This window comes from Xiphophorus couchianus, chromosome 6 (assembly GCF_001444195.1).
Source record: "Xiphophorus couchianus chromosome 6, X_couchianus-1.0, whole genome shotgun sequence".
NCBI classification, from domain to species: Eukaryota; Metazoa; Chordata; class Actinopteri; order Cyprinodontiformes; family Poeciliidae; genus Xiphophorus; species Xiphophorus couchianus.
The window spans coordinates 19,840,397-19,866,068 of record NC_040233.1 but is presented as its reverse complement, the minus strand read 5'-3'; the positions used below and the strand labels follow the sequence as shown (position 1 = coordinate 19,866,068).

The 25,672-nt window shown below is 38.2% G+C and overlaps 2 protein-coding genes across 5 annotated transcripts; both read right to left on the bottom strand.

Moving 5' to 3' along the window:
- Positions 1 to 1,647: 1,647 nt before the first annotated feature.
- On the bottom strand, positions 1,648 to 25,448 carry gpt (glutamic--pyruvic transaminase). 4 transcript variants are annotated; one of them, XM_028019809.1, is made up of 13 exons: positions 25,257 to 25,447; positions 20,488 to 20,597; positions 19,237 to 19,423; positions 14,374 to 14,463; positions 14,088 to 14,196; positions 13,773 to 13,906; positions 12,807 to 13,050; positions 9,828 to 9,907; positions 9,607 to 9,743; positions 9,289 to 9,463; positions 8,023 to 8,178; positions 6,371 to 6,483; positions 1,648 to 4,473 (listed from the first exon to the last, which is right to left on the bottom strand). In XM_028019809.1, the coding sequence occupies exons 2-13, from the start codon at positions 20,526 to 20,528 to the stop codon at positions 4,383 to 4,385; spliced, it is 1,557 nt and encodes a 518-aa protein (XP_027875610.1). In that variant the 5' UTR covers positions 20,529 to 20,597; positions 25,257 to 25,447; the 3' UTR covers positions 1,648 to 4,382. The 4 variants fall into 4 exon arrangements, with proteins under 4 accessions (XP_027875610.1, XP_027875611.1, XP_027875612.1 ...); XM_028019810.1 differs by lacking the exon at positions 20,488 to 20,597 and having other exon boundaries at positions 25,257 to 25,448; XM_028019811.1 differs by lacking the exons at positions 20,488 to 20,597; positions 25,257 to 25,447 and adding an exon at positions 19,986 to 20,004.
- fuz (fuzzy planar cell polarity protein) lies at positions 23,328 to 25,250 on the bottom strand. The gene has a single exon (XM_028019812.1). It carries the CDS (start codon positions 24,950 to 24,952, stop codon positions 23,657 to 23,659), a length of 1,296 nt encoding a protein of 431 aa, XP_027875613.1. The 5' UTR covers positions 24,953 to 25,250; the 3' UTR covers positions 23,328 to 23,656.
- Positions 25,449 to 25,672: the final 224 nt, after the last annotated feature.

Genomic DNA, 25,672 nt, shown 5'->3' with positions numbered 1-25,672 from the left:
TAGCTGTCTCGTTGTCGCCCGACATCCTCACCCGAAATAATGATGACCTTTGATTCCCAAAAGATGTCAGGAGACAGGAGGAAAAACTGCAAACGCGGCCAATTAATTTGGGGTGAAGAGGAGTGGAACGAGTGAATGCGTCAAGCAGCTCGAGTTAACGTTGAAGGGCTCCAGGAAAGACAAAGCTCAGGATAATTAGGATTCAGAAAGCCCTTTGTCAAAGATAATTAAAGCTGACAGCCACTGTGGAGTGGAGAGGAAGGAGCAGAAAATCCCTTCAAACTACAGGGCTCACTTTTAACACTCACTCTGCATCATCCTTCAGCCTCTGTCTGCCTCATACACACACGCACACACACGCACGCACACCCCCACACGCCACCTGAAGTAACATCCATCATCGCTGCTTGTTCTCATATTGCACACTAGGCATTATAAGAGGCGACAGATCAAGTACGCAGACAATAAAAGCTGCTGTGGTTTTTGCAAGGGAAGCCTGTTGAGCTAACTGCACATTATTAGAGCTGATAGTTTGTGAAGTGTGCCGACATCTCACCATCTGAACCTTATTCTGGTTAAAATGATGTCAAAATATCCACCCAAACACAACAAATGGTTTATTCGGTTTAATAATGTTACGTTAGCATCACAAAATGAGATCTGTGAAATTATTCGTTTTATTAGTGACTACAAATGTAATTTTTTATTTTCTAAATCTGGACTCTTCAGAAAGTTCATACAAACAGTACACTAAGTGGCAGTAGTTTGCAACAAATGACTAATTATTACTCAGTGGTGAGCTATATGAATTCAAAACCCTTTATTAATTTATTGCCATGTTTGTTTTTCTTTTGCTCTAGATAGTTTTTATTTTGCAACTGCTCTGAAATTAAGACAAAATGTACCTAGTGAGTTTTAAGATATTTACGTGGATGCTAATTTTGTTTGATTACACACATACAATAACAAATTATTCACGCCCCTCCAAAATTTAACAAATGGTTCAAATGTTAACACGTGTTGATTTATGCTACTTCTATTATTTTTTAGCTTATGCTCACATCCCTTCTTTTTACTAATCAGCAGCAGAACCTTTATTTGCCATCAGAGCAATGAACCCGTTATTGTGCTCACTAACAACCATTTTGCATATCGCCACTCTTGTGTTTGTTGGTAGTGTTTTTGTAAACTTACGATTCAACCAGAAAATTGCAATAACACAAATTCCGTAATAGGTGCTAAACAAGATATAAATTCATTTAACTTCATTTAAAGAGCAATTAAGAGGCCGCCAGAAAATCTAAAGCTAAAATACAACGGGACATAGGAGGAAATAAAGCAAAACGGAAGCGTTGTTATAGTGACCTTTATGTCCTTTTTCCTTTAAAACTCTCCAAATTCAATTCAATTCAAAAATACTTTCTGGATCCTAAAGGATAATTACCGGAAAATAAACCTGAGGGTGAAAGTAAATATGTTGAAACATAAAGCAATTTATTTTCTGAAGCTTTCATTTTCTTTGTTTTTAAATAAAACCGAGTTTTTTCTACATCAGAGAAAACGCTTATGGTTGAAAATAACTCCTTGATTCTGTCATGTAAGCAAAAGGAAAACCGGTGAAACGGTAACCGAGCCACAGTCAGCGAGGAGAGTAGGTACAGGGGTGTTGGGACCCTTAAGTTTTAATGCCTTTACATTCATTCAATTTTATCTCAGTCAATATGAACGAAGTTACACAGCAGAAACCCAAACAGCCCGACTTTAGGTTCCTCTGGCCATAAAACACCATCCATGACAGTCTCATATTCCTTAATCATGTCTTTTAAAGAGCGTTAACACAGACACAGATCTGTGTTTGGTCAATAAAATGTTCTCACATCATTTCGCCTCATCCGTCTGAGGTCATTTGATCTTGGATGATTTTCCAGAATCCACACCAAAATGTTTCTCTAAAGTCTAATCTCACTGACACATCCTTTGTCCAAGTTTTTGAATAGTGATGGTGAGCATGTACATTCCTGTGACGTTGGGAGCTCCTTGGTTTGAGTCCAAGATCCATGAGTTTACTGAAGTATCCAGGTTAAGATGCTGGAACCAGAGAAGCTAAAATCCTTCAACATAAACCCACTGCAATGCTTGAACCCTGAAAGATACTTGAAAATGTGATTATACACAAAAGGAACATGAGCTGGAGGGAACAGAATGTTCTAACAGAACAACACTGTCAACATACAGCAAATGCAGGCTAGAAACAACTGTTAATCAGCATTAAGGTATATGGAGAATTTCAAAAAGTCATTTCAAAATAATAAAATGTGTCTGCCGTACCGTATGGTAAGATGTACAGCTAGAGTTTTCTCTAGCTGTATTGAGGATGGCGAGATTACGTTCTGGCCATTTCTAATTTGTTGCTGCACACCGTTGTTAAGCTAGATGAAATAAAGCTTCTAAACTTTTCCCTCTTTAACAAGAAAGATAAGTTTGGCTGTTGGCAAATATTTGTTCATTTAAAAATTTTTTGAAAGTAGAGTCCAGTTAACCGGTACTTGTGCAACTATTAAAACCATGATGGCACAGATGTACGGTATAATATTCTGTGCAATAATCATCTACACATCTACCAACTAATGTTTTTTATCTATACATGCTATTAGAACTTTATGTATATTTGCGTAAGAAATATTTTAAGTAATATAATTATAATGTTGTACCATCTTAACTGCAGTGAGAATTGTTGCTTTTCTATTATGAATAAAAGAAGATAGATTACGCTGTATTGATGATGTTTTTACTGAAAGTTATAGCTCAAAACTCAAAAACTTCAATCTATAACTGTCTGGGAATAAACAATCTGAAGTTCTGCTACAGTCAGATAAAGAGTCAAAAGATTTTAACCATAAGGGCCTGGACAGAGCTCCACATCACAAAACATTCAAAAATCGGTCAGAAAAATGACTCCTTACATTTACAACTTGATAGTTGCAACAATGAGAAGCAGAATGAATCAGTCGTTTAAAAATGTTTTTTTTTTTAATTAAAAAAAAAAAAAGGATAATAATGACTTTCCACAAGTCTCTCTTAAACAGTGCTGAACAGTTGTTAGCCCCTTTTATTCATTTTTAATGAAAATAAAAACTCAGCAGTGAAATGTTTACAACTAAATGGTAATTGTTTGGACAATTACCATTAAAAAGAAAACAACAATTATTATTGAATTTTTCTTCAGAGATCAATCGGTGAACTACACTGTGGGCGAAAATAGAACAATTATACACTTATATCTGGAGGTTTGTTAGTCAAAGAAAACTGCTTTCACTTCCTAACAGGAGGAGATGAAAATGGAGGCTCAGTCAGTCAAGTGCTGCACTAATCCCATCTGTGCAGCAATTTTAATCAAGAGTTTGTTAGAGAAACTCAACAGCTTCTGATCCAAATCAGGTTGAAGGAGAACCACCTCTGTGTGAATCATTATGAGCAGTCTCTATACTTTGAACTGAACAAATGAACTTTACAAACAATAGTTATTGTTCCTTTAAAATGTTACACAGTTGTGTTTAATATTTAACCCATTTTAGACCAGTGACATGTTAAGAGTGAATCATTCTCCTCCAGCCCATCACATACAACACAGTAAACAATTTAAGTGTGAAATTATGAACATTGTGGACAAAAAAAAAAACTGTAAACTTATTCATAACATGTTTTTTAAGATTAGGTAAAATTAAGTAAAAATTCTCTTCTGAAATTGTGTTTTGAGAAATAAGAACTAAGCTTTGAAAACAGTCAACAGAAAAGCAAAGAAAGTTCATAACCCAATTTAAAATATTTTTCTAACTTTAAAAAAACTCATAAAACATGTTTTCACATTTAATACTAACTCCACAAAATTAATGCCTATTAAAATGTCATGCAAGTGAGACTTTCAGTATATTCTTGCCATCTAGTTTAGTCTGAAGGAATGACATACCTCTCCCCGTTAAACATTTAAAGCTTGAGATGCACAACGTTTTTCATAAGCTGTACTGCCTTTTTTCAGTTTTACCTTAGGACAGTTACTGTAAGCCCAGACGCAGACAGAAAGTATTTACAGTCTTTGAAAATTAAACATCACAGACAGGAAGCTGCACTTTGTGCACCAAAACTAACACAGGGCTGTCTATTTTTCATTTCCAGTTATGTTTTTTTCCCCCAGTTTCCCTGTAAACTGGTCCATAAAAGTCCAAATGTGCATGGCTATAAGTGCTTCGTCACAGGGACCACCAGAGAAACCATTGTAGAAAAGGCACTTATTAGAGACAGATATATTCTGATTGGCTTAGACTTTTTAGTGTGGTTGGCAAAAACTCTTCTTAAGGAAGTCGAGGTAAAATTGATGCTCTAATTTAGGAATACTGCTGGGTGAACCTCTGGTGGAACTCCTTAACGTTGTTCAGCAGGATCTTCAGCTTATCTGTTGGTGGCAAGATGGTCATTCTGGGTTGAAAAGAGAAATGAGTAGCAAAAATTAACATGAATATTCAGACATGTTGAAGAAGTCAAATTTATTAGAATATGGTAGTAGAATGTGGAGTCATTTGTGCCACCCTTGGCAGCAACAACTGTCATGAGCTATTTGAAATAATTACAGTAACTCTTTTACATAAGTGTGAAGGAAATGGAAATTTAGCCCACTCTGTTTTGCCGAATTATTTTTAATTCAGTCACATTGTAAGGTTTTTTCAGATCACCAGAATATCAATTGGATTCCAGTCCAAATTTTTATTAGGCCACTCCAAAACCGTTTTTTCCCTGAGTTACTCAGAGGTGGACCTGCTGGTGTGCTTGAGCTAACGGTCACAGACTGATGGCAGGACAAGAATTCATAGTTCCATCAGTTACAGCAAGACTTCTAGAGCATCCTCAGAACATTTTCACTACCACAACTATGACTGTTTCTTTAGAAATGCTGTTTCTAAGTAAAAAAAATGTCATACAGTCTTCTCAGTTCACAAAATATTTTCCAAAAAGCCTCAAGATTATTTTTGCAAATGTTAGACGGGTATTTATGTTCTTTTTTGATTTTCACCTTATTGTCATTGATGCAATTTGTGCCCAATTTATTCCTATTTTTCAATCAAAAACACCAGACTCAACTAAGGAAAGTTGAAATGCTTTCGATGTTTTTTAGTAATCTTCTGGGTGACTTCTTGATATAACCCTTTTTAAATTGATAGAAGTTAGCAAACTCCAACAACTAAGATCAAACTGTTTATCAAGGCTTCTACAATTTTTTATCTAAAAAAAATCTTCTTTTTTAATTGGAATCATTTGGATGTGAAAAGCAAACAGCCTATAAAACAGACAATTTTTCACTATACTGTATGTTTGCACTAAAAAGAAATTTGCAAAGAACAGTGCCCTGTAATACGTAGATAGGAAGAAGGCAAATTGTAAAATAAGTTGCTTACAAACACTTTCACTTTTTGTATAACTTTCTGCCATATTATGCTCACACACACATATACTCCATATGTGTGTCTGTGTAAGGACAGAGCCATCACTGCTATTGAGCATAATGCAGTAACCTTGTTTAGTTAGGCTCTCAGACCACAGAAAACATCCTTTGTTGCTCATATTCTTTTATATGCTACAGGGCTGTTAAAAAAAATTATAACAAAATGTGTAATTGCTGGCCAAAATTCTGCCATCCCTGTGTAGAAACTTTATTTTTTTTCCCATTTCCTGAATGAAAAGGGAGAATAATAAGGCATTGCATCTAGTGTTCCCAAACATTTAGAGATCTCTCATTGCTGCCACTTCTGAGTGCTTTCATTCAGTTTAAAACCTTCTACAAGAAAAACTTTTATTCACGTGCCAACAAGGTCGATCAGGAGCTGTGTATTCTGAGTGGAAAGAACTCTTGTTGTATGAACTTACAGGACCTTGCAAAAGATTTAAACCCCTTACACTTTTCCCACATTTTGCATAGTTATAACCACAATCTTCAAGCTATATTTTAGAGATTTTATGTGATAGACCAAAACACAAATTGCTGAATAATTTTCAAGAGAAAGAAATATTTTCTTTTTTGTTTTTTTTACAAACTAATATATACATTTTCCATGTGGATTCTGCACCTCTGACTCAACACCTTCTAACAACACTTTTCATTTCAGTTACACCTGATGTATTTTGGAATATGTCTCACCACAGATACTTTGTTGATTTAGCTCTGGACTTTGACTGTGCCATTCTTCTGCATACTGCTTTGGATAAAAGCTAAAAAAAACTTTTTTGATCTTATCTGACTACTGCACCTCCTTCCACAAGTTTGTTCTGCCCCGATAAGATCCGACATGTTTTGCAGCCTACAAGAGGAAATATTCTGTACCTGAAGTGGTACGTTCCTTCTCTTTGGCCAAAACCACTTCCAGGGACGAGGCAAATTCCCGTCTCTTCCAGCATCTTCATGCAGTAAAACATATCCGGCTGCTGACCAAGTTTCTGGAAGAGAAAACGAGAAAAATTATATAATTGAAGTTTGTGGCTCTTTTGACAAAAGTCTACCATTATAAATGTGAAAAAACTTTACTTTGAGATTTTCAATCTTTTATTAAAAAAAGAGAACAGACTATCCCTTTATTTAAAAAGGTAGACATAAAAGAAAACTCACTGACTTTATGAAGAATTTTGTTTTTAAATTACTTTAATTCAGTAGTAATGGTTGTATAATAAGTCCATTTAAACAGTGTTGGACTGAAATAAAAAGTCAAGATGTCTAAATTAGTCACCTTTTCAAGCAAGAGTTCCCTGCTGTACCTACCTCCAAAATGAATTGATTATTAATCAGCTATGTACTTCTGATAAACACTTCTAAAATACTCTTGACTTTATTCCTTACTGTGTTAATAGTCCTTATTCTGCTTTTTAAAGCAGAAATTCTTTGTTCAGATTCAAAGGCACAGTAACACACTTCTTCTGCACATATCAAATAGCTCTTGATTAAATGTTTTTCTAAGATTGTGAATACATTTTATACGTAGGGTACTTGTATATATAGTATTTAAATGATGATTTTTCAAAAGATCAATCCAAAAACTGTTGATAATATCAATGACATAAGGAAGCTGTATCTTTGCTGGGGAACATTTTGAGGGAATTGACTATACTAAACCAAGTCAGGCAGATTGATCGGGTTTCAGTAGGTCAGGTAGACTCTGACCTTATCCTCTGTAAAGCTAATCAGTTTCTAAGCAGCGTCACTTTTCACACAACCCTAAAATTCCTACTAGGCAGTCAATTGTAAGACAGAACGGCTACTGAAAGCTATTGAAAATCATTTGTTCTCCTTTGCAAACAGTGGGGAAGAAGTACAACATCATCCATCCATCCATCCATCCATTTTCTGTTCACCCTTGTCCCTAATGGGGTCGGGAGGGTTGCTGGTGCCCATCTCCAGCTACGTTCCGGGCGAGAGGCGGGGTACACCCTGGACAGGTCGCCAGTCTGTCGCAGGGCAACACAGAGACATACAGGACAAACAACCATGCACACACACACTCACACCTAGGGAGAATTTAGAGAAACCAATTGACCTGACAGTCATGTTTTTGGACTGTGGGAGGAAGCCGGAGAACCCGGAGAGAACCCACGCATGCACAGGGAGAACATGCAAACTCCATGCAGAAAGACCCCGGCCGGGAATCGAACCCAGGACCTTCTTGCTGCAAGGCAACAGTGCTACCAACTGCGCCACTGTGCAGCCCCCGTACAACATCATGACCAAGTTTAATTATTTAGTCCCAACTGTTGAGCATAATTGCAGCCCTATTTTTTTGTGTGTATTAGTTTGTTCACAAAAGAAAAAACATATTCAACAAAGAATGACTGGTAGATTGGAGTGTTTGGGGTAAAAATAGTTATGTGTTCACTCAATTCATTCTCCTGCTTTTTGCTGTTCAAAATTGGTCTAATTACCATGAATCAACAACACAAAGTAGCTTGAACCACTGGAACACTTGAAGAAAAAGTCTCAGAACTGACCTTGGCCTCTTGGATGGCCTTTTCAGGTATGGTAATGCGAGGAAAGGAGTACATCGCACCCTGCACAGGATTGCAGCGGATGCCCTCCACAGTATTGAGTACCTGCTCAGTAAGTCTGGCCTTCTCTGCTAAGGCACTTAAGGTAGATGTGCGTTCCTGGAAGAGTGAGAGAAAACAGAAAGAAAAAAAAGACAGATTTTACTAGAACCTCAGAACATAAGCAACATTTGTGATACAGATCCTGACTCAGCTGACTGTCAAGCGCAAGGAGAGTCTGATTTTACTTTGGTTTCAAAACAATCAATAATGCAGGAAATATTTCAATGCATTCAATAATATTTTGCCAATTAGTTGTTGGTGCAACCTCTTGGTCACAAGCAGAAGCTACAACAATAAAATTGCTAACAAGGACAATTGTGAACGCAGGGAGACAGCAAATAAGACTGTTTACCTGTCGTGTTCTTAAGAAACCAAATATGATAAAATATAAAAAATTGCATCAAGGTTTTAAACCACAAACTGGCTTACATGGTAAAGCCTCCTGTGTAGCTCAGTGACCTATTGGTACCACTTACAGCTTGTGGTTCAATGATTCATGGCGCATCAAACATAACCTTCTTCTCTGGACGAGGGGCAGAGATCTGGACTTCCTTAACTGCAGAGCTAAAACTACACTAACAAGATTTACTTGGATTTAAAATTAAATCGGAACCAGTTTCCTAAACAAGAGAAACAATAGAATCATAATTAAATGTAATTTGAGAATGAGATCCTTTTATCTCTGTTTAGTAAATTATTTGGTTTTGTACTGTTTAGTCTTACAGGATGTTATGTTGACTCTGTTTTGTACTTTATATGTTTTAAAGTCCATTAAGACACATGCATCGCAAATTAAAATACAATGCTGACCTGTAAGTTAAATATTTATATTTTCTGTTACTTTTTAATACAATCCCTTATACCAAATACATTCCATTTAAACTGGGGCACATTTATTTACATATATTATTACTGTTAAAAAATTAGACAACCTCAACATGGCCAGAATTCCCTGAAATAGAAATAGAAACAATTCTCAGCTTTTCAGTTTGAAGCTGTTAGCAAAGCACAAAGAAAAATATTAGGTCTAATATATAACTTTTATTATTGTGCATTTGTACATTGTGTAAGGCAAAAAATGACATTCATGTTTCACAAATAAAAATATGGCAATTTCCTATGAATAGTAGATTACACCTGATTTGTAAATCAGTTTTTTCTACATGCCTTGATGAAGCGCTCATATGAAGGTTCCCCAGGCTGAGGGGGGTTTACCACCAGGTCCATTAGAGCTTGGCCAGGAACAGGAGAACAGAGACGGACCGAAAGCAGCTTGGTCAACTGGTCCTTTACATCATCGTCCATGTTGATGATCTCCATGTAGCCGCCGCGGAAGCCACACCTGAAAGCAAGAAAGATGTGCCAACACATAAGGCAAAATAAGAAAGAAGAGAATTGGATCAATAAAAAATTAAAACATAAACATCCGTCTTATGCGTTCATATCCTTGTGAATTGATTTTCTCTTATCATAGAGAAGACTCACTCTCCCATGTAACACTTGGAGGTGGAGTGGAACGATGCCAGTTCAACTGTTTCAGAGTACTCCGGCCCCATCTCAAACAGAACCTTCTTAAAGGAGTGGAATTGGCAACCTTCAGCGTACACGTTATCCTGGTACACCTGGGAGTACGGGACACAATGCCTGATATTAGGGGTGAACATGATCTAAAGACGGTAGATGTTTAAAAACATGTGTGACAGTACCTCATCGGCCATGAGGAAGAGACGCTCTTTTGCAGCAAATCGGATTACATCCTCAATGCACTCTCTGCTCTGCACCTGACCTAAAAGAGAAGGAACCATTATAAAGCTGCTGCTACCGAGTGAGTTATGTTGTTCTGCTGCCATCTAGTGGATTCAATGGACTCTCAAAATATTTAATGTGGAAAAAAAATCCTGACCTTTTGCTATGTACTTACATTTTAAATTGCTTAATAATGAAAAAAATAAATACAACATATCACAAATTAAAATGGACAGAGGAGTTGCTGAAATACTAAAGAAAACAAATGGACTTTGAATTAGTTTCAAAAAAGAAAATACTTCGCTTTTATCAAATTCTGTAAAATTCCAATTCTTTGCTTTGTTGTAAATAGAATAAAGTAATTGTTTGTGGAGATGCACAGAGAAGCTGGCTGATGACCTTAATCAGCCACTTTTGTAATTGATCAGGCCAGATCAGTGATCAGCCAGTTGGAAACTAAAAATCCAATCCATACCTAGAAGCTAACAACACTCTCAGGTCTAAAGTTGTTTCTGCGGGAAGGTCAGTAGGTTGTTTTTGGTACCAGACGTGAGAGGCAGCACAAACTGCATAAGAAGCTTTAGAGAAAGAAAATTAGTTTCTATTGAGACATGATGGCTCTTTCTTTAGGCTACTCATTTTAAAGAGGGGGAAACTTCTGAAAACAACAGGAAGATGAATGTATTGCTGCAAAGTTATTCTGTTTTTGTCCATTTGAAGGGTCCAGTTCCATCCGTCATGGATCAGGCTGAATTTGGATATGTATTTTTTTTGGAAATTAAGGGGAGAATCTTCAAACCCAGCAGGAAATCCAGACAATGTTGGGATGTTTGCAATTTTTATTTTGATCTGAGTTATATAAAAATTATTCAATTGCTATTAATCATAACTATGCAAATCACTAATAAAAGAAGCTAAAAACCATTTAAAATGCCAACAGTAATCATTTTCTCTTTGCTTTCAATCAAATAGTGGAGCTATGTAACACCAACTGCTCACACAGGAGATGTGACTTCACCTCTTCCTCTAATCCAGGGGTCTCAAACTCAATTTACCCGGGGGCCGCTGGAGGTAGAGTGTGGGTGAGGCTGGGCCGCATTCACACACACGGCCTCCTCAGCCGAACCTTTCTGATTGCCTATTACCATATTTGGCCGTAGTCAGGCGCTGTAACAGCCGTAATTGTGTAGTGTCTCTTTAAGATACTCTAGTATTGCTAATGATGTCAGAAGTATGCGCCACGGCTTCTCTGTAGAGAGCGTGGGAGAAACGTGCTAGACGGACATGTTAGCTCCCTAACTTTTTAGTAATGTTACGGGTTGTTTGGACGCTGCTCAATTTTCATGTCTGATAATATAGCAGCCGTTCAACCGGGCTTTGTAAGGTTGGTGAAGAGCGTATTTATTAAAGGACAACACTGTGGAAGTCCCAGTACCAGTGTGGTTGTGAGTTTTTGACCGTCCTGACGAATCTGCCGCCTCCTCTCCTCCCTTAAACACAACCCAAGCGTTACAGCATCTAACCTTAATTACGTTACACTGATCAGCAACTTCCGGGTCTAGACTGGATGCTGAAGCACGTGAAGCGGGAGCGGCCGCGGAAATTGCGCATGTACCGCATGCAAATAATGACAAATAGAAAATGCAAATAGGCCCGGCTGATTTCCCGCCCCCGAGAGCAATATACTCCACCGTGATTGGTAAGTTCGTTCAGCTCCGCACACAACACTGAAAAGTGCCAATTATATCAAACTCGCGGGCCGCACTAACATTAAACTTTCATATTAAGGCGGGGGCCACAAACTATCGTCCCGAGGGCCGCAGTAGGCCCGCGGGCCGCGAGTTTGAGACCCCTGCTCTAATCTAAGTACTTAATAATTGATCAGAACAGAATATTCCTAGGTTGCTGTATAGTGACAGTAAATTACTTAACAATCTAATACAATACACTACATTGAAATATATCTTATATAATTGCAATGGACACAGATCTTAACAATTTTGAAATGATCTGGTAGAAACAAATCCAATATCTCAGAAATGTAGAAAAGAGAAAATTTGTGAACTGTTATTATTTTCCATATATCTATTTAGTAAAGATGCCTCAGATCTTCTTAGCTTGGTTAAAATGTTAATTTATGTCAAATTAAGGCAAAAATTAGAAGAATAAGAAACTATTATATATAATTGAGTTCCATTATGAATTAAAGATTGTGGGTCTTAATTGAGACCCTTTTGGGATAAAAAAAAAGTACAGACTTTAAGATTCAGACTCAAGAATCAAGTTCATAGTTAGTTTTATGTATCTTGTTTCACTGTTGAAAATATTCACAAAGCAAAATCATTTAAAAAATCCTGGCTGGTCATGAGTGCAGAATGCATCAGCAACTTTCAGGTAACAAGAACTCAATAGCATATTGACTATTGCTTGCTCACATTTTGTGTACTTAGCAATTATCCACTTAGCATGCTCTGCATGTTCTTTACAGTTCCTTATAAAACTGACTTTGTGAGAGTAATAAAGGAAATATGTTAAGTGCAGCAATAAGTAATAGAAGGAAAAACTAAAAGTCATGCTACTTCCTGTAAGGGTTTAATATTAGAATATAAAAGTTTTATCTTCAGGTATAAATGCCAGCATCTTATCTTTATCATTAATAAAAAAAATATTGCAGTTACTCAGACTATAAATGTGTACTTATAGATGGTTTATCTAGAGCTCAGTAAATTTCTCTAAAAATGATTTGAGAGGATTAGCTCCCTATGTTTGTCTTGTAAAAAGACACCCATATGTTCTTCAAGAATCCATTTAATTTATCACAACCTGCGATTATTGTGATTGTTCTGTTACTATGAATTTAACTGTATTATAAGACATAAACAATAACATTATCAAGTGCATCAACTCTATAGGCCTAACAACAAGTGATAAAAATGTACCTGTGGGATTTCCAGGGTTGATGATGCACAGGGCGCGGGGGTTGCAGTGGAGTCTGGCTTCGTCCAAAGCTCGCTGAAGCTCACCGATGTCCAGACTCCAGCACTTTTCTTCATTAAGGTAATAATTGATCTGCACAGCGCTGAGCTCAGCAAGCGCAGCTGAATACAGGGGGTACTGAGGTATGGAGATCATGACACCTGTGCGCGTTGCACCTTCGCCACACACCAGAAGCTTCAGCATGGTCTGAAAGAGAAGTACAGGGGACACTCAAAGAGTTTATTTACCTTGTTTACCTGCTGGACCAGAATGAACTATTTCACTTTAGACTACTAAGCATGGAAATCAGTATGTAATGTTAACTTATGGTATTTTTTTACTTAGGTTGCTCTGCTTGTACTTTTCATCTTAAATGCTTGCCTTCACCTGTCTATGTTTTTGGTCAGTTAGTGTAATAATTAGAAAAATGTTAAAACTCCACAAATGAACCAAATTTTCACCTTTCAAAATACTATTTTATATCAGACAGATTGTTTTGTATTTTAAATTCTTGAAATTTTAACTAAAGTCATAGAAACATATTGTGTCTTTGTAACAGGTGATATGATAACATGTTATGTCAACACTGGTTTATTACTTTTTATGCTTAGATATTTCATGGGTCAGTAATGCTCCTTACAAAAAAAGTAAAACACAATCCTTTTAGAATTCTTTTCAAATATTCAGATAAAATAATTAGATGGAAAATATATGATGACTCACAAATAAAAAATACCTTCTGAAAGCTTGAAGAACTTTCAGGAGTTCTAATCTTTAAAGAGATTATTAAAAAAGTGAACCTTCTTGGAAAATGAGCTGAAGACCTTTACGCAGACCTGTATATTTTACAACCTTTAATGAAAACATAACACCTTGTTATTTTGTGAAGCAAAAATAAAGGGTTAATTGAATCAGATTTAATCAAGTACCACAATGCCGTCGCTGGCCCCTGTGGTGAGGTAAATGTTGTCTGGCTTGCAGGGAACGCCGCCGTCACGCCTTTCGATGTAACGAGCCACATCCTGACGTACAGAGCCTATGCCCTGACTTGCACTGTAGGCACCTGCAGGGTGAGAATAAATGCTGCTATGATAAAGTTTCACAAAAATAATCATTCGCAGAAAACCTTTTATTAAATAAAAATGTGCAATGTCAGCATTAAATTTTGTAATGCAAGGTTTAGTTATTAAATTTAAAACGTATTTTGAGTACATTAAAAAAAGGTGTATCCCAGCCATACATACCCATACTGTTCCCTCCACAGGAGTTCAGAATGCGACATGCTCTACTTTTCGCATCCTCTGGGAATGTGCTGTCACTCAGCAGCTCAGGATAGGAACACAGCGCCAGCACCTTGAAATCAAACATGAATTGGCAAAATGATTTGAAATCCAGCATGTATCACACAGCACAGCAAAACTAAAGGGCATTTTTCTATGTATTATGGGTAAAGCTGTTTTTATATTTTAAAAAAACAATCTGAGCTGTTGCATTTATAAGAAAAATTAGAGAAAGGGCAGAGGAGCAGACCTGTCGGAAAAAAGTGATTGGCTGCTGGCCCATGGCCTGCGCATCACCAATGTTGGCCTTGATGACCTCTGCGAAGGGCTTCTTCCTTCCCTGAATATATGAAAAGAATATAGAGAAACCTTGGTGAAATGATGTTTGAATAGTTCACATAATTTAATTTATGGAATTTCTTTTACAGTAATGATTAGAAATATCAAATCTACTTCAATTTCTCAAAAACAAGGAAGCTGACTACAAACTCATCAAATAAACAACCTTGAAACCAAGGCTACAGCACCTAAACACACTTGTAAAAATAATTACAACCAACTATCAACTCAGTTTACTTTACAGCAATTTATAAGAATTATACTAAATGCTAACCTTTTTCCAATGTCTTTAGATTTACTATGCTTAGAATTACTTGAGGAGGAAAACACTTCACAGCTGAATTAGAAAACACCCCAGTTTCAAGATTGCACCGGAAATTTACAGTAGCATTACAGTAGCTGTGTTTTCAGTGGCTTCCTGTTGCATTTTTTTTTTTACAGAAAATGCAGAGGCTACTTAAAACATAGAGTCAGAGAAAAAGAGTAGTATAGAATATAGAAATTTTATAACCAAAGAAAAAAATGAAAAGAGATGGTACATATTTTTTGTTTTGTTGTTTTTTTACACATGTAGCACAAGTTCCAAACATGTTTGCTGTTCCATGTGTGGAATGTTTGCTGTTCCATGTGTGGAATAGCAAACATGTGGGACAGGGTGCTCTTTAAATCTGACCAAACTGAACTTTTTATTTTCCAACATGCAAACCTAATTACTCCTTAACCTAATTAACCTAATTACTCTGAACACATAATTTCCAGAGCAAAACAAGGTGGTGGCAGAATAATGCTGATGGGAAGCATTTCAACAGTAGAGACAGGAATGATGTTAAGACTTGGTAGGAAGATGAGTGGAGATAAATACAGGGTAATCCTGGATGAAAACCTGTTGGAGAAGTGCACCAGCTTTGAGAATGTCTGGGTGGTTCACCTTCCAGCAGAGCAGCCAAAGCCACGATAAGGGTGTGTATGAACAGTGCCCACCGCACGTTAAGGATTTTTATTTACAAAAATAATTTAAAAACATCTATCACGTTCCTGCTGCTTAAAGTTGTGCTTCAACTTGTGTTGTCCATTCACATTAAAATCCAAATAAAAAATATATATTTTTAAAATAGTTGTAATCTGACAAATAATGGAATTTAACAATGTCTGTTGAGCCCTGTGCTTCCTCACTTTTGGTCAGGATTGCTATCATTATTGAAACACTCTTAATAAAGTAAATAATTTGCATAATAAATGCATTAGAGCAAATTATCAAGAAGTCCATAAGAAAAAGCAAAGTGGTTTTGGAAGATTAGACACCAAAACTACTTCAGTAGAATGAAAGAAAAAAGAAAACACATTTTTGTCTATTTGAAACAGCATTGATGAAGACAGACTGTACAAATATGGGGACAAAATTGCAACATTAGCAAAGCCTCTTATCATACTTAACATTTGAAACAGTAAAACAAAATCATATTTTAATAGGGCCTTCAAACTATTCCCTGTAAACTGAAAGAGAACAAGATAACACAAGGAAGGAGCAAACTGCAAATCAAAACCACAAAGAGAGCTCAGAGTATTACTAAAATAAGAGGACAGCAGAAAAGTCCATCGACTACTGCTGCTGAAAGTTGAACTCTGGTGCTTCTGGAGCTGCAGACACAGAATTGACGCAAGCTGCTCACAGAGATCAGAAACAGGGAGACAGTGTGGAGAGAAGCCACCAAAGGAACCTCAGGAACTCTGACGCCCCGCAGCAATCAAAATAGCCTGTTTGTTTGATAAATCCAGTCCAGCTTGGATTTTACGAAACCTGGACCTTTGGCTGCATCACTGGTTGGGCGTAAGAGAGGCGTCTCCATGGCTGAGCCAATAACATCAAAATATGTGAATAACTCCCCCCTTTGTGAAGGGAACCTCTCATTCAGGATGGTGACCTCTTTGAAACATGTTAACCTTTGCACCACTGAACCAGCGTGAGAAGCTCGATGCTTATTGCTTTCAGTCACTGATATGAACTAAAATAAAAATATTCATTTAAAATAATTGCACTAGGCCAATCTGCTTGAGTTGAGTTCAAACATTGGATGAAATTTGACTAATATAACTGCTTTGTGTCCGTTACCTTGGCTACTTTCTCTACAATGTCCTCATTCGTTATCAACAAGTGCCTCATTAAGACAAAACAAAAGCTGCAATGGAATAACTTCACATGATACTTTTAGCAGTGCACCGGCTGAGTAGCAGAGTGTAACACATACTGTGTATTATGTTAAAAACAAGGCAATACTTGTCCAGTCTATCTGAAAAAAAGATCATGTAGGTAACATGAGCAGCAAATTACACTGTACCTTACTGTGTGAGAGTGTTTAAGTCCTAGACAAAAGAGAGAATACCACAGTGACCTGTTTCCCAAAGTAACCCAACACCATCCAAAGAAAAGCCTTATAATCTAAGCCCTTAAAAATGGAGGAGATTGTTTTTATTGAAATCTAAAACTGTTATGAGTTTAATTATGCACAGGTCAGTAATTATGTAAAGTACTGAACAATGTGAAAGATTGAGAGCAATTATGCTTCCAATGATGTATCGATCAGATTTGTTGTGTAGTTTTCTTCAAGTAATGATCTGTTGATGCTATTTTTTTTATTTGAACTATAATGGTGAAAAAAAATCTATTTTTTTAAGAGGCTGTTGATTTGAATCCTATTTTTATTCAGAAAAAAAAGGAATTACACAGGTGTCAATACTTCTGCACCAAAGCACATGTTATGTGGTTTAAATTAAAAACAAAATGGGCATCAAAGGATACTGATGGTTGGTGGACTAAGAATTGAGTGAGAAAAATTTTGGTTTATATTATTTGGTGCATCTCTATATAAAACCTAATAAATTCTTGAAAAATGCATTGATTCACCACTAAAAGTCTTTCAACATCCTGCTGAGCTTTACAAGCCAGAGCCAGCTACAAAGCATTCTGCTTTTTGAGCATCAACATGTCAGCTCAATAGCACCTGATCAAACTTTTGTACTGCTGAGAAGAAAATAAATTAGCTGGAAGAAAACCAAATAACCACACCAATAAAGAGGGAGATCAAATGAGGACAAGCCTGTGTCAGAGTAAACAGAGCATTACATCTGCGGGGACCAGTGAAGCATCTGGTTAAAAGGTTACCACTATCATTACACTCCCAGCCAGGACACGTCACAGAAACGCAGTCCCATGCTTATTCTTTTCTCAGCAAAACCACTCAGGAGAAGACAGTTTTCACACCCGACTGCACTTGGTACATTAACAGCTGCCACATCACCATAAACTGGGATTCAACAGGGAGGGATTCATCTGGGGAAAATAAATGGAAACAAATGATAAATGCTACAAGAAAATCTCTGTTTCCCATATTCACAGAAGACACATTTCTCTGTAAGTGATGCATTCATGAATAAAGGAGATGTGTTTTAAAAGTAAATGAATGAAAAACAAAATAAGTACATTTATTTTGAAAGTGTAGATACACCAGTAAATCACAGAGATTTGAATTGATTTTCCTTCGATTGGCTTTGATCAGTGATCAGCAGATCTATCTTTCCTACTGAAAAATGGAGCAAAATGAAGTTAGGTAATTAGATTTTTTCTATTCACAGCAATAAAAAACTTCAAACAAGTGGCTATTTGAATTTGATTTGCTTTATTCACTGTATTTTAATGTAGGATTTAGTATTTTTTTAATTCGTCAAAGTACCTGCGGAAAGTTTTTTCTCTTTATGTGCTACAGAAAAAAGAAATGGGTATTGGTCAGGAAACTGGATCAGTGCTTTCTACAAAAACGGTTTAGAAAAGTATTGAGAAACTCTGCTTTAAGCCACTGAGATTAAACTGTGTAACAAAGACATAAGAAGATTGTATAAACAGTTTGCTTTAGATTTTTTCATGAGCAACTATAATTTGAAAATTATAATTGACCAAAAAAAAATTTGACAAACAGAAGGTAGCTTACAACGGGTTTCTGAAAGTTTCAGTATGTTACATTCAATACATAAAAAAAAAAAAAATTAAATGTAGAACTTATGTAGATTACAAAAAACAACTCAGTTAAATTAACTTAATAGTTCATAAAAGGTTTTAAATTACATTTAACTTGCTTTATGGCTGAAGCAGGTTAAATGTACATGAGCTTAAATTGATGTATTTTAATTCTGGTGGGGAATTCCAGTGTTTTTATAAACAAGTGACATTTTTAAAGCCAAAACATTGAGCCCTAGAAATGTAGGAAATAACATTTAATTTGTCAAAGAAAGTGACATTGTCACACCGTGTTAACATGATCAGACTCGTTTAGCTTGTCAAGAGCGATCAAATTCAAGAATAAGTAACTAACTGGTGGACTTTGATAAGTAGGATTAGACCCAAAATATTACATTGTTGTTTTCCTTGTTGGCATTTGTTTTGCTGATGCTGTTCCTCTTACATTTTAACTCTTGACATCATCTGTTCTGTGTGCCGTTTTATGTTCATGTGTTTGGCAAACGGTATTTTATTTTTAACTCGTCTGTCAGACAGGGATTGCAGACTAGATCTGGGTCATTTTCATTAACAGTCATTTCCATTGCCATTTAAATACATACGCTGGATTCTTGATTATCAGATCAAATTCTTTTGTTAAATGTCCACTTTAGACCAAATTAAGAAATACATCTTGAGAGCACAAACATTTTGAACTTGCACAACAAACAACGTAAGCATGTAGGCTCCAGGTGGTATTTTTATCAGCTGGCCTGCTATACTAACCTCGCTGAGCTCCTTCTCCAGCTCCACGGCTCGCTGCACGATGGGCCCCCGCACGGCGTACTCCACCTTCTTCACTGTGGGGTTCATGTTGTCGATGGTCAGCACCTTGCCCCGAGACATCGTCCCGTTATCGGACATTTTTGTTTTGGGAAGTCCACGCCGCGTAGTGCTCAAACTGGATAAGGCTCTGCCGGGAGAAGAAAAGGAGGAGGACAGAGAAGGAAAGATGAGTGAGCGGAACCCGGGAACACCGCCACCCCGATGCGGTCCACCGCCGCCGGGTAAGAACAGCGCGCTTCGCCCCGGGCTTAGAAGCCGTAGGGTTCTGGGTGAAATAAGCTGCACACGCGTGGCAGACATGTTACACAAAGTCTGATTTAAAGAGCTGGTAAAGTTTTTTTTTTTTTTTTTTAATCCCACAGAGGTGCACAGCGACCAGCACCACGCCGGTTTCCTCAGACAGAGAAATCAAAGTGGCGTAATTGGCACCTCCGCGCTCTTAAAAATGCCTGAGCGATCAGACCTTTGGACCTTTCTAATGCGACTTCGATAAAGCATTAGCCAAAAGGTGGCGCCTAGTAACCCAACAATATCCACACTCTTTAACAAACTTTTAACTTCAGAAAGTTTTTGGGGGGTGAGGGTTTGTTAAATCCGTCCAGAAGGCGTATCCCACCCCTCTCTGCTGCTTCATAAGCCCGTTATCTCATCCCTCGCCCCTCCCACTCTCCCCCAGATATCCCACGCACCGTGAGTCTGTCAATCAGAGCCACTTCTCCGGTTACTGAACCACGACAGCTCAGGAAAATTCAGGCAGACGGTCAACAGAATCTTCTAACTTTGCTTCATTCTCTTTTATGCTGAGCTCCAGGCAGTTTGGGAGGAGACTTGGAAGGCTTATTTTTCGCCTTCATTATTCTGAATGCTCCTCCTGCATGGAGTATTACTGGGGATGCTTAGGCCCTCTTAGTGCAACTTAAGAGCTGTATGGTATAAGGACAACATGACATTGCAACATAATTTTTAAATATTTGCAATAATAACATTCATTTAAATATTCTGCATTTTCCATAATAGCAACATCCCCATCACTCTGCTGAGGGGGAAGCTGGAACTAGCTGGTGAGGACTATCAGCTGGCTGCCTGAACCATGGACTACCTCACCAACAGACCACAGTATGTGAGGCTTCCTGGCTGTGTTTGAGACGGTAGTTTGCAGGACTGGGGCACCTCATGCAACAGTTCTCTTACCTTTCCTTTTCTCTCTGTACACTTCGAACTTCGAACTTCATACAACTCAGACCACTGCCATGTTCAGAAGTTCTCGGATGATAACGTAGGCTATATCTTATGGGAACGACCTGAAGTACAAGGAGATTAACAACTTTGTTACTTGATGTGAGGCCAACAACCTTCACAAGCATGACAGAAAAAGGAGATGGTGGATTGACTTTTGCATGAAGTCCATACAGACATCACCAGTGAAAATCCAGGCCAGGGCTTGGACATTGAAATTGTGAAAGAGTATAAGTACCTGGGTGTTTACCTCAAAAACAAACTGGACTGGTTCTCAAACATAAATGTTCTGTACAAGAAGGGTCAAAGTCATCTCCATCTTGTGATGGAGGAAACTGGGGTCTCTTGGTGTGTGCAAAAAACTGCTAGAACAATTTTAGGACAGTGTGGTGTCTGCAGTGTTTTATGGTGTGGGAACACTGTGAGGGACATAAAGAGAATCAATAGGCTGGTTAGGAGAGTCAGCTTTGTCCTGGATCAGCCTCTAGACTATGCTGAGTTAGATAATGAGAGAAAGATGTTGATAAATTGACATCCTTTGCTGCAGCATCCACAGAGTAAAACCCAGCACTTCTGGAGGTCTTTCAACCCTTATGTCATGAGACTTTTCAGTAATCATGTGCAATAAATCACATGTACTCTTTAGTTACCTTCATGTGTGCTCCGTTCTAAATAAAATAGATGCTCTGTTGTGCAATGTGCATACAAAAGAGCATATTTTATTTATTCTGTACTAAAAATCTCTATAGCCCTATGCTGAACTTGCCTGAAATTGAATGTCATTATTTAAAGGGGCAGTATTGTGTACTTTCCAGGCACATGGTGCCATTTTATAGCACAATCAACTATGTTACCTTCAGTTGTCATAAAAATGCTGTACATATCAAAGGTAACTTAAAAGAAATTTGATTTAGCAATTTTACCCCCTTTAAGACATGTAATAACTGATTTAAGCATGCACATATTAAGGAATGTGTTATTAATCTACAAATCTTTATGTTAATGAAACTTTCACCAGAAAAAAAGGTGGGATTTTCGACAGCTATTGACACCTAGCGCTGCCGTGTGCTTAGAGATTGAGGGCTATCGGCAAGAGTTTTTTGTCAGAATGGAAAATTGTAGGGAACTGCGAAGAATTGTCAAAAAACCATGTTGCCCTATCACCCTCCTCCCCTTGGGCCTAGGTGAGGCTTTCATATTTAAAAGCTGTTGCTGGGAGCCATGCAAATACAAATCAACTATTGAGCACCGGCCTTTCTGACTGTCGTTCCTGTTGTAGCTCATCCATTTTCCCTTCTGTGTACCACCCAGGTCTGTTTATCAGTTCCAGGACCCAACCAAAACCCCTCAGTGTTATTACCTTGAGAAATAATGAGATTTGTTTAAGCATAAAACAGGCATTAATGCCGAAAATGTTCTAATGTTACAAGTCATACAAATGGAACAAATACAGAGTGACATTCACCAGCGCTTGGCTATACTTAGCTCACCTTAGGGATATAAGCAAGTGTGCATCGCTAAGTACAATTTTCAGGGTAAATCTGATGATGCATTGTCAACATTGCATGTCTGTCCAGCTCATCCAAGATTGTGTGGTGGAATGCAGACAGAGCCACCACTGTACACATTTCCAAGAGAAGTGTTTCTGCCGATGTAAAAACACTGCGCTTTACATAAAGCACATCAGTTGTGTCATCATGTGACAAAATGCCAATCATTTGCACATGTAAAACATTGGTCATTATAGAACCACAGGCACATGTTCATGGCATACCAAGTTGTTGTTGACTCTTCTGAAATCGCCTCCTAATCTGGACTTTGTGATTAAACATTCTCAGTATTTAATCACAAATACTGGAATAATGACTCAAAAAAGCCTGTATTCCAACATGTACTCCTTCAAAGGGATGTAAATACATGTTGGTGTTGCAGTGCAATGGGCCAAACAGTTTAATACATTTTGAGAAGTCTGTAGGTATTGTTAGGTTATACAAGTATGCCATGAAGAAGTATGATTGGGGAAAGAATATTCAAACAATGATCTATCTTATCCATTAAAATATATCTTACAGGTGTTTTAGTTTTGGTTAAATTGATTATATAAAAGTAGAATATACAGGATTATATACAATAGACTTTTTTCAGAACAAGTTCTCAGAGCCCCACCTTCACCCGGTAGGGTATATCTCCCTGAGGGAGATATAGTACTGAGTGATCTACAGGATCTATGTGAGGCACTTTGCCTCTTATTTGGACCGTCACATGCTTTACCTTTGGACTAACATGAAAAACACATTTGGGAGAGAACAAACTTTCACTAAAACTTAAAAGTCTTAAAAATGTTTCGAATTAGTATGCAAGTCGAAACACCATTTGCCAAATGGTGACATTTGGCAAATCTCACTTTTTTGTGAGCCTATTTAAGTAATGTTATTCAGGGATTCAAATCAGCCTGTTTGTTCGTTTCTAAGGTTGGTCTAAGTGTCTACTGTATTATTGATCTAACAGTATTAAAGCTGTTTCTGGATGTAATTAAAGGCCATATTAAAAGTTAATATATAAATAAAAAGAATGACTAAACTATCAACTGTGTTATTACATTTATTTATTGTATTTGTTTGTAATTAAAGTTATTTTAAAAGATTGAAATGGACCCGGTTTTTCGACTGTTCCAGTCTCCCTTTATAATGCTTTTTGTTTCATAATTTACCCACTGCTTCCTGCAAATATGGGATATGATAGTTTTTAATGATATCACACACATTTCATAAAAACAAAAAGAAGAACACACAAGCTTAATGGTAATATTTATGAGTAAGTAATTCAACAAGAAACAGCAGGCACCTATTGATCAAAGTGCCACATTATTCTTCACATTAATCTCTAAACCAATTTAGTCAGATTTCAATACTAACAGAAGCAACGTAAAAGCCAGTGTAGTTCAGACACATCTCTAACAGTGACTTGATTGTAAATAATATTAATCAAAATACCCTGGTGCGTCTTTACAGTATCAACAACCTACTTCAGTTCTCTTGGTGATATCAAATCACTTTTTGGTTTCCATCAAACAAATAAACATTAGGTCTGTCACTGTGGGTGTAACTAAAACAAATCAGTCCAATTAAAACGCTGTTGCAGAAATTATATCGGTGAGAGTCTGTGTAGCCACTGTACGCAGAGCAAAAGTGGGCACAGATGGCAACATTAGCAGAAAAAACTGGTGCTGCTGTGTCTGAAATCCATAACATTTACAATCTTCTGTTACTAGATAGCATTGTTGAGGCTGGTGGGAGAATCCATGAAGAAAGTCTTCTGTGTGACTGCTTTGAGTGTTTTCCTCTGGTGAACCGCATAATGTCTCATCCTGGGTGAAGTAGCGTGATATGCTGAAGATATAAAATAGTTCCAGCAGCTCCCAGCAGCGGGATTTGGATAGTGAGGAGTCACTCAGTGGATGATGAGATGAAATCTGCACACAGGAGACTGAGCGACGGGTCTCGCGGTTAATGAGAAGAAGTGCGAGCACATCAGACCGCAGAGGTACGGAACCCGGTAAGCAGCGCTCTCCGACTGCCAGGCAGCTTCTCAGGGTCTCTATGAGGGGGGACCATAATCGACCCACCAGCTCGGTTTCAGCTTTTTGTAGGGATGGGGTGGGACCACACAGCACACATACATCTGCTCCTGGGAGCAGCTGGAAGCGGAGCAGGCGATGGGCAACTGTGGGGCTTCCCTGAGGGAGGAAAACTGGGTAATCGCAAGAAGCTGATCCAGATGCCGATAAGGTGCGTACCAAGGCACACAGCAAGACAACTTCCTGAGGTGCCAAGCGCCACCACTTCTCAGTAGCTACCACAATCCTCCCATGGACGAAGAGGCACCCGAACTCGCTATCTGCAGCCTGAGCAAAGCCATCCAAAGCTTCTTGGAGAGGAGTTGGGTTTGGAGGAACCAGCGAATCAGCACAGTGTGTGAGGTTTCCCAGAACTCCTTGGTGCTTCTCTTCCAGCAGCTGATCGATAAGGCAGAAGCAGGACCGCAGGTCCCTCTTGAGTCTTTCAATGTTCCTGAGATTAACCAGCTCATCCTGTCCCAGCACCAGCACCATGCAGCTCCAAACATTCTCCAAGAGGCGTTGTAAGCGGCTCATCTCCGCCCCGCTGCATGCTCCACTTGATCCACCTCCACTCACAGCGATGAGCATCACACTGTCGTGGAAAACCTTCCACACCACCTTTCCCCCACCCTCAGTCTCGCAGGAGGACAAAAGCGCTCCCTGTCCTCCTCCGAACATGTGCACCCCATTCAGAGAGCCGATGACTGAGAAGGGCAGCTGTTTAGAGGCCCCCCTTGTGAAAAGAGGAACCCCGCTGCTGGCTGTGAGGCAGAGCAGTTGGGTAGAACCATCCTGTAGCATCACCACAATCAACCGCTGCAATCAACCAACTAAACAAACTCGTATTTCAACTGTGGCAAATTATCAAACCGCTCGATTAACTAGTTTCATTGAACCGGTTGTGTAATAACAGAGGCAAAAACTCCCAGTGTTGCATCAGCAACGGTTAGCCGTTAGCGTACATGACTGGATGATGAAGGAAACAGAAATCAACCGACATACATAACTGCAATAAAACGCTCTCCCACACAGCCGCTTCGTTTGCCGCTAGGTTCCTGTTTGCTCTAGCTGTATTTAAACATGCTAGATTAACAAAAGAGGTTACCGTCGTTTCCACAGTAACGCTGTCCCATGATTCATTCTTCACATCGGCGAGGGCAGTTTCATTAGGCTGGTCGAGCAGCAGTTCCAAGTTACGACCTATGCTGTAGCCGCCGAGGAGCGGAATGCGGACATAGACCTGGGTTCAGCCCCTGGAGCTCCGGGAACTGTCTTTCACGTCCAAGAACTGAACCGACTACCCGGTATGCACATCTCGCGAGAGTGGAATTTAATAACTTCGCGGGCTCGCGAGCAGATGACGGTCTATGGTGACGTTCAGTGCCGTATATCTATGGCGCTGATGATGTTTTCTCCATGGTATTACGTATACTGTACGTCGTTTTTCATCTCTGACTTAAACAAAACAAAACTTAAACTATTGAAACATTAACATTTATTTATTAAAACAATCATATATAT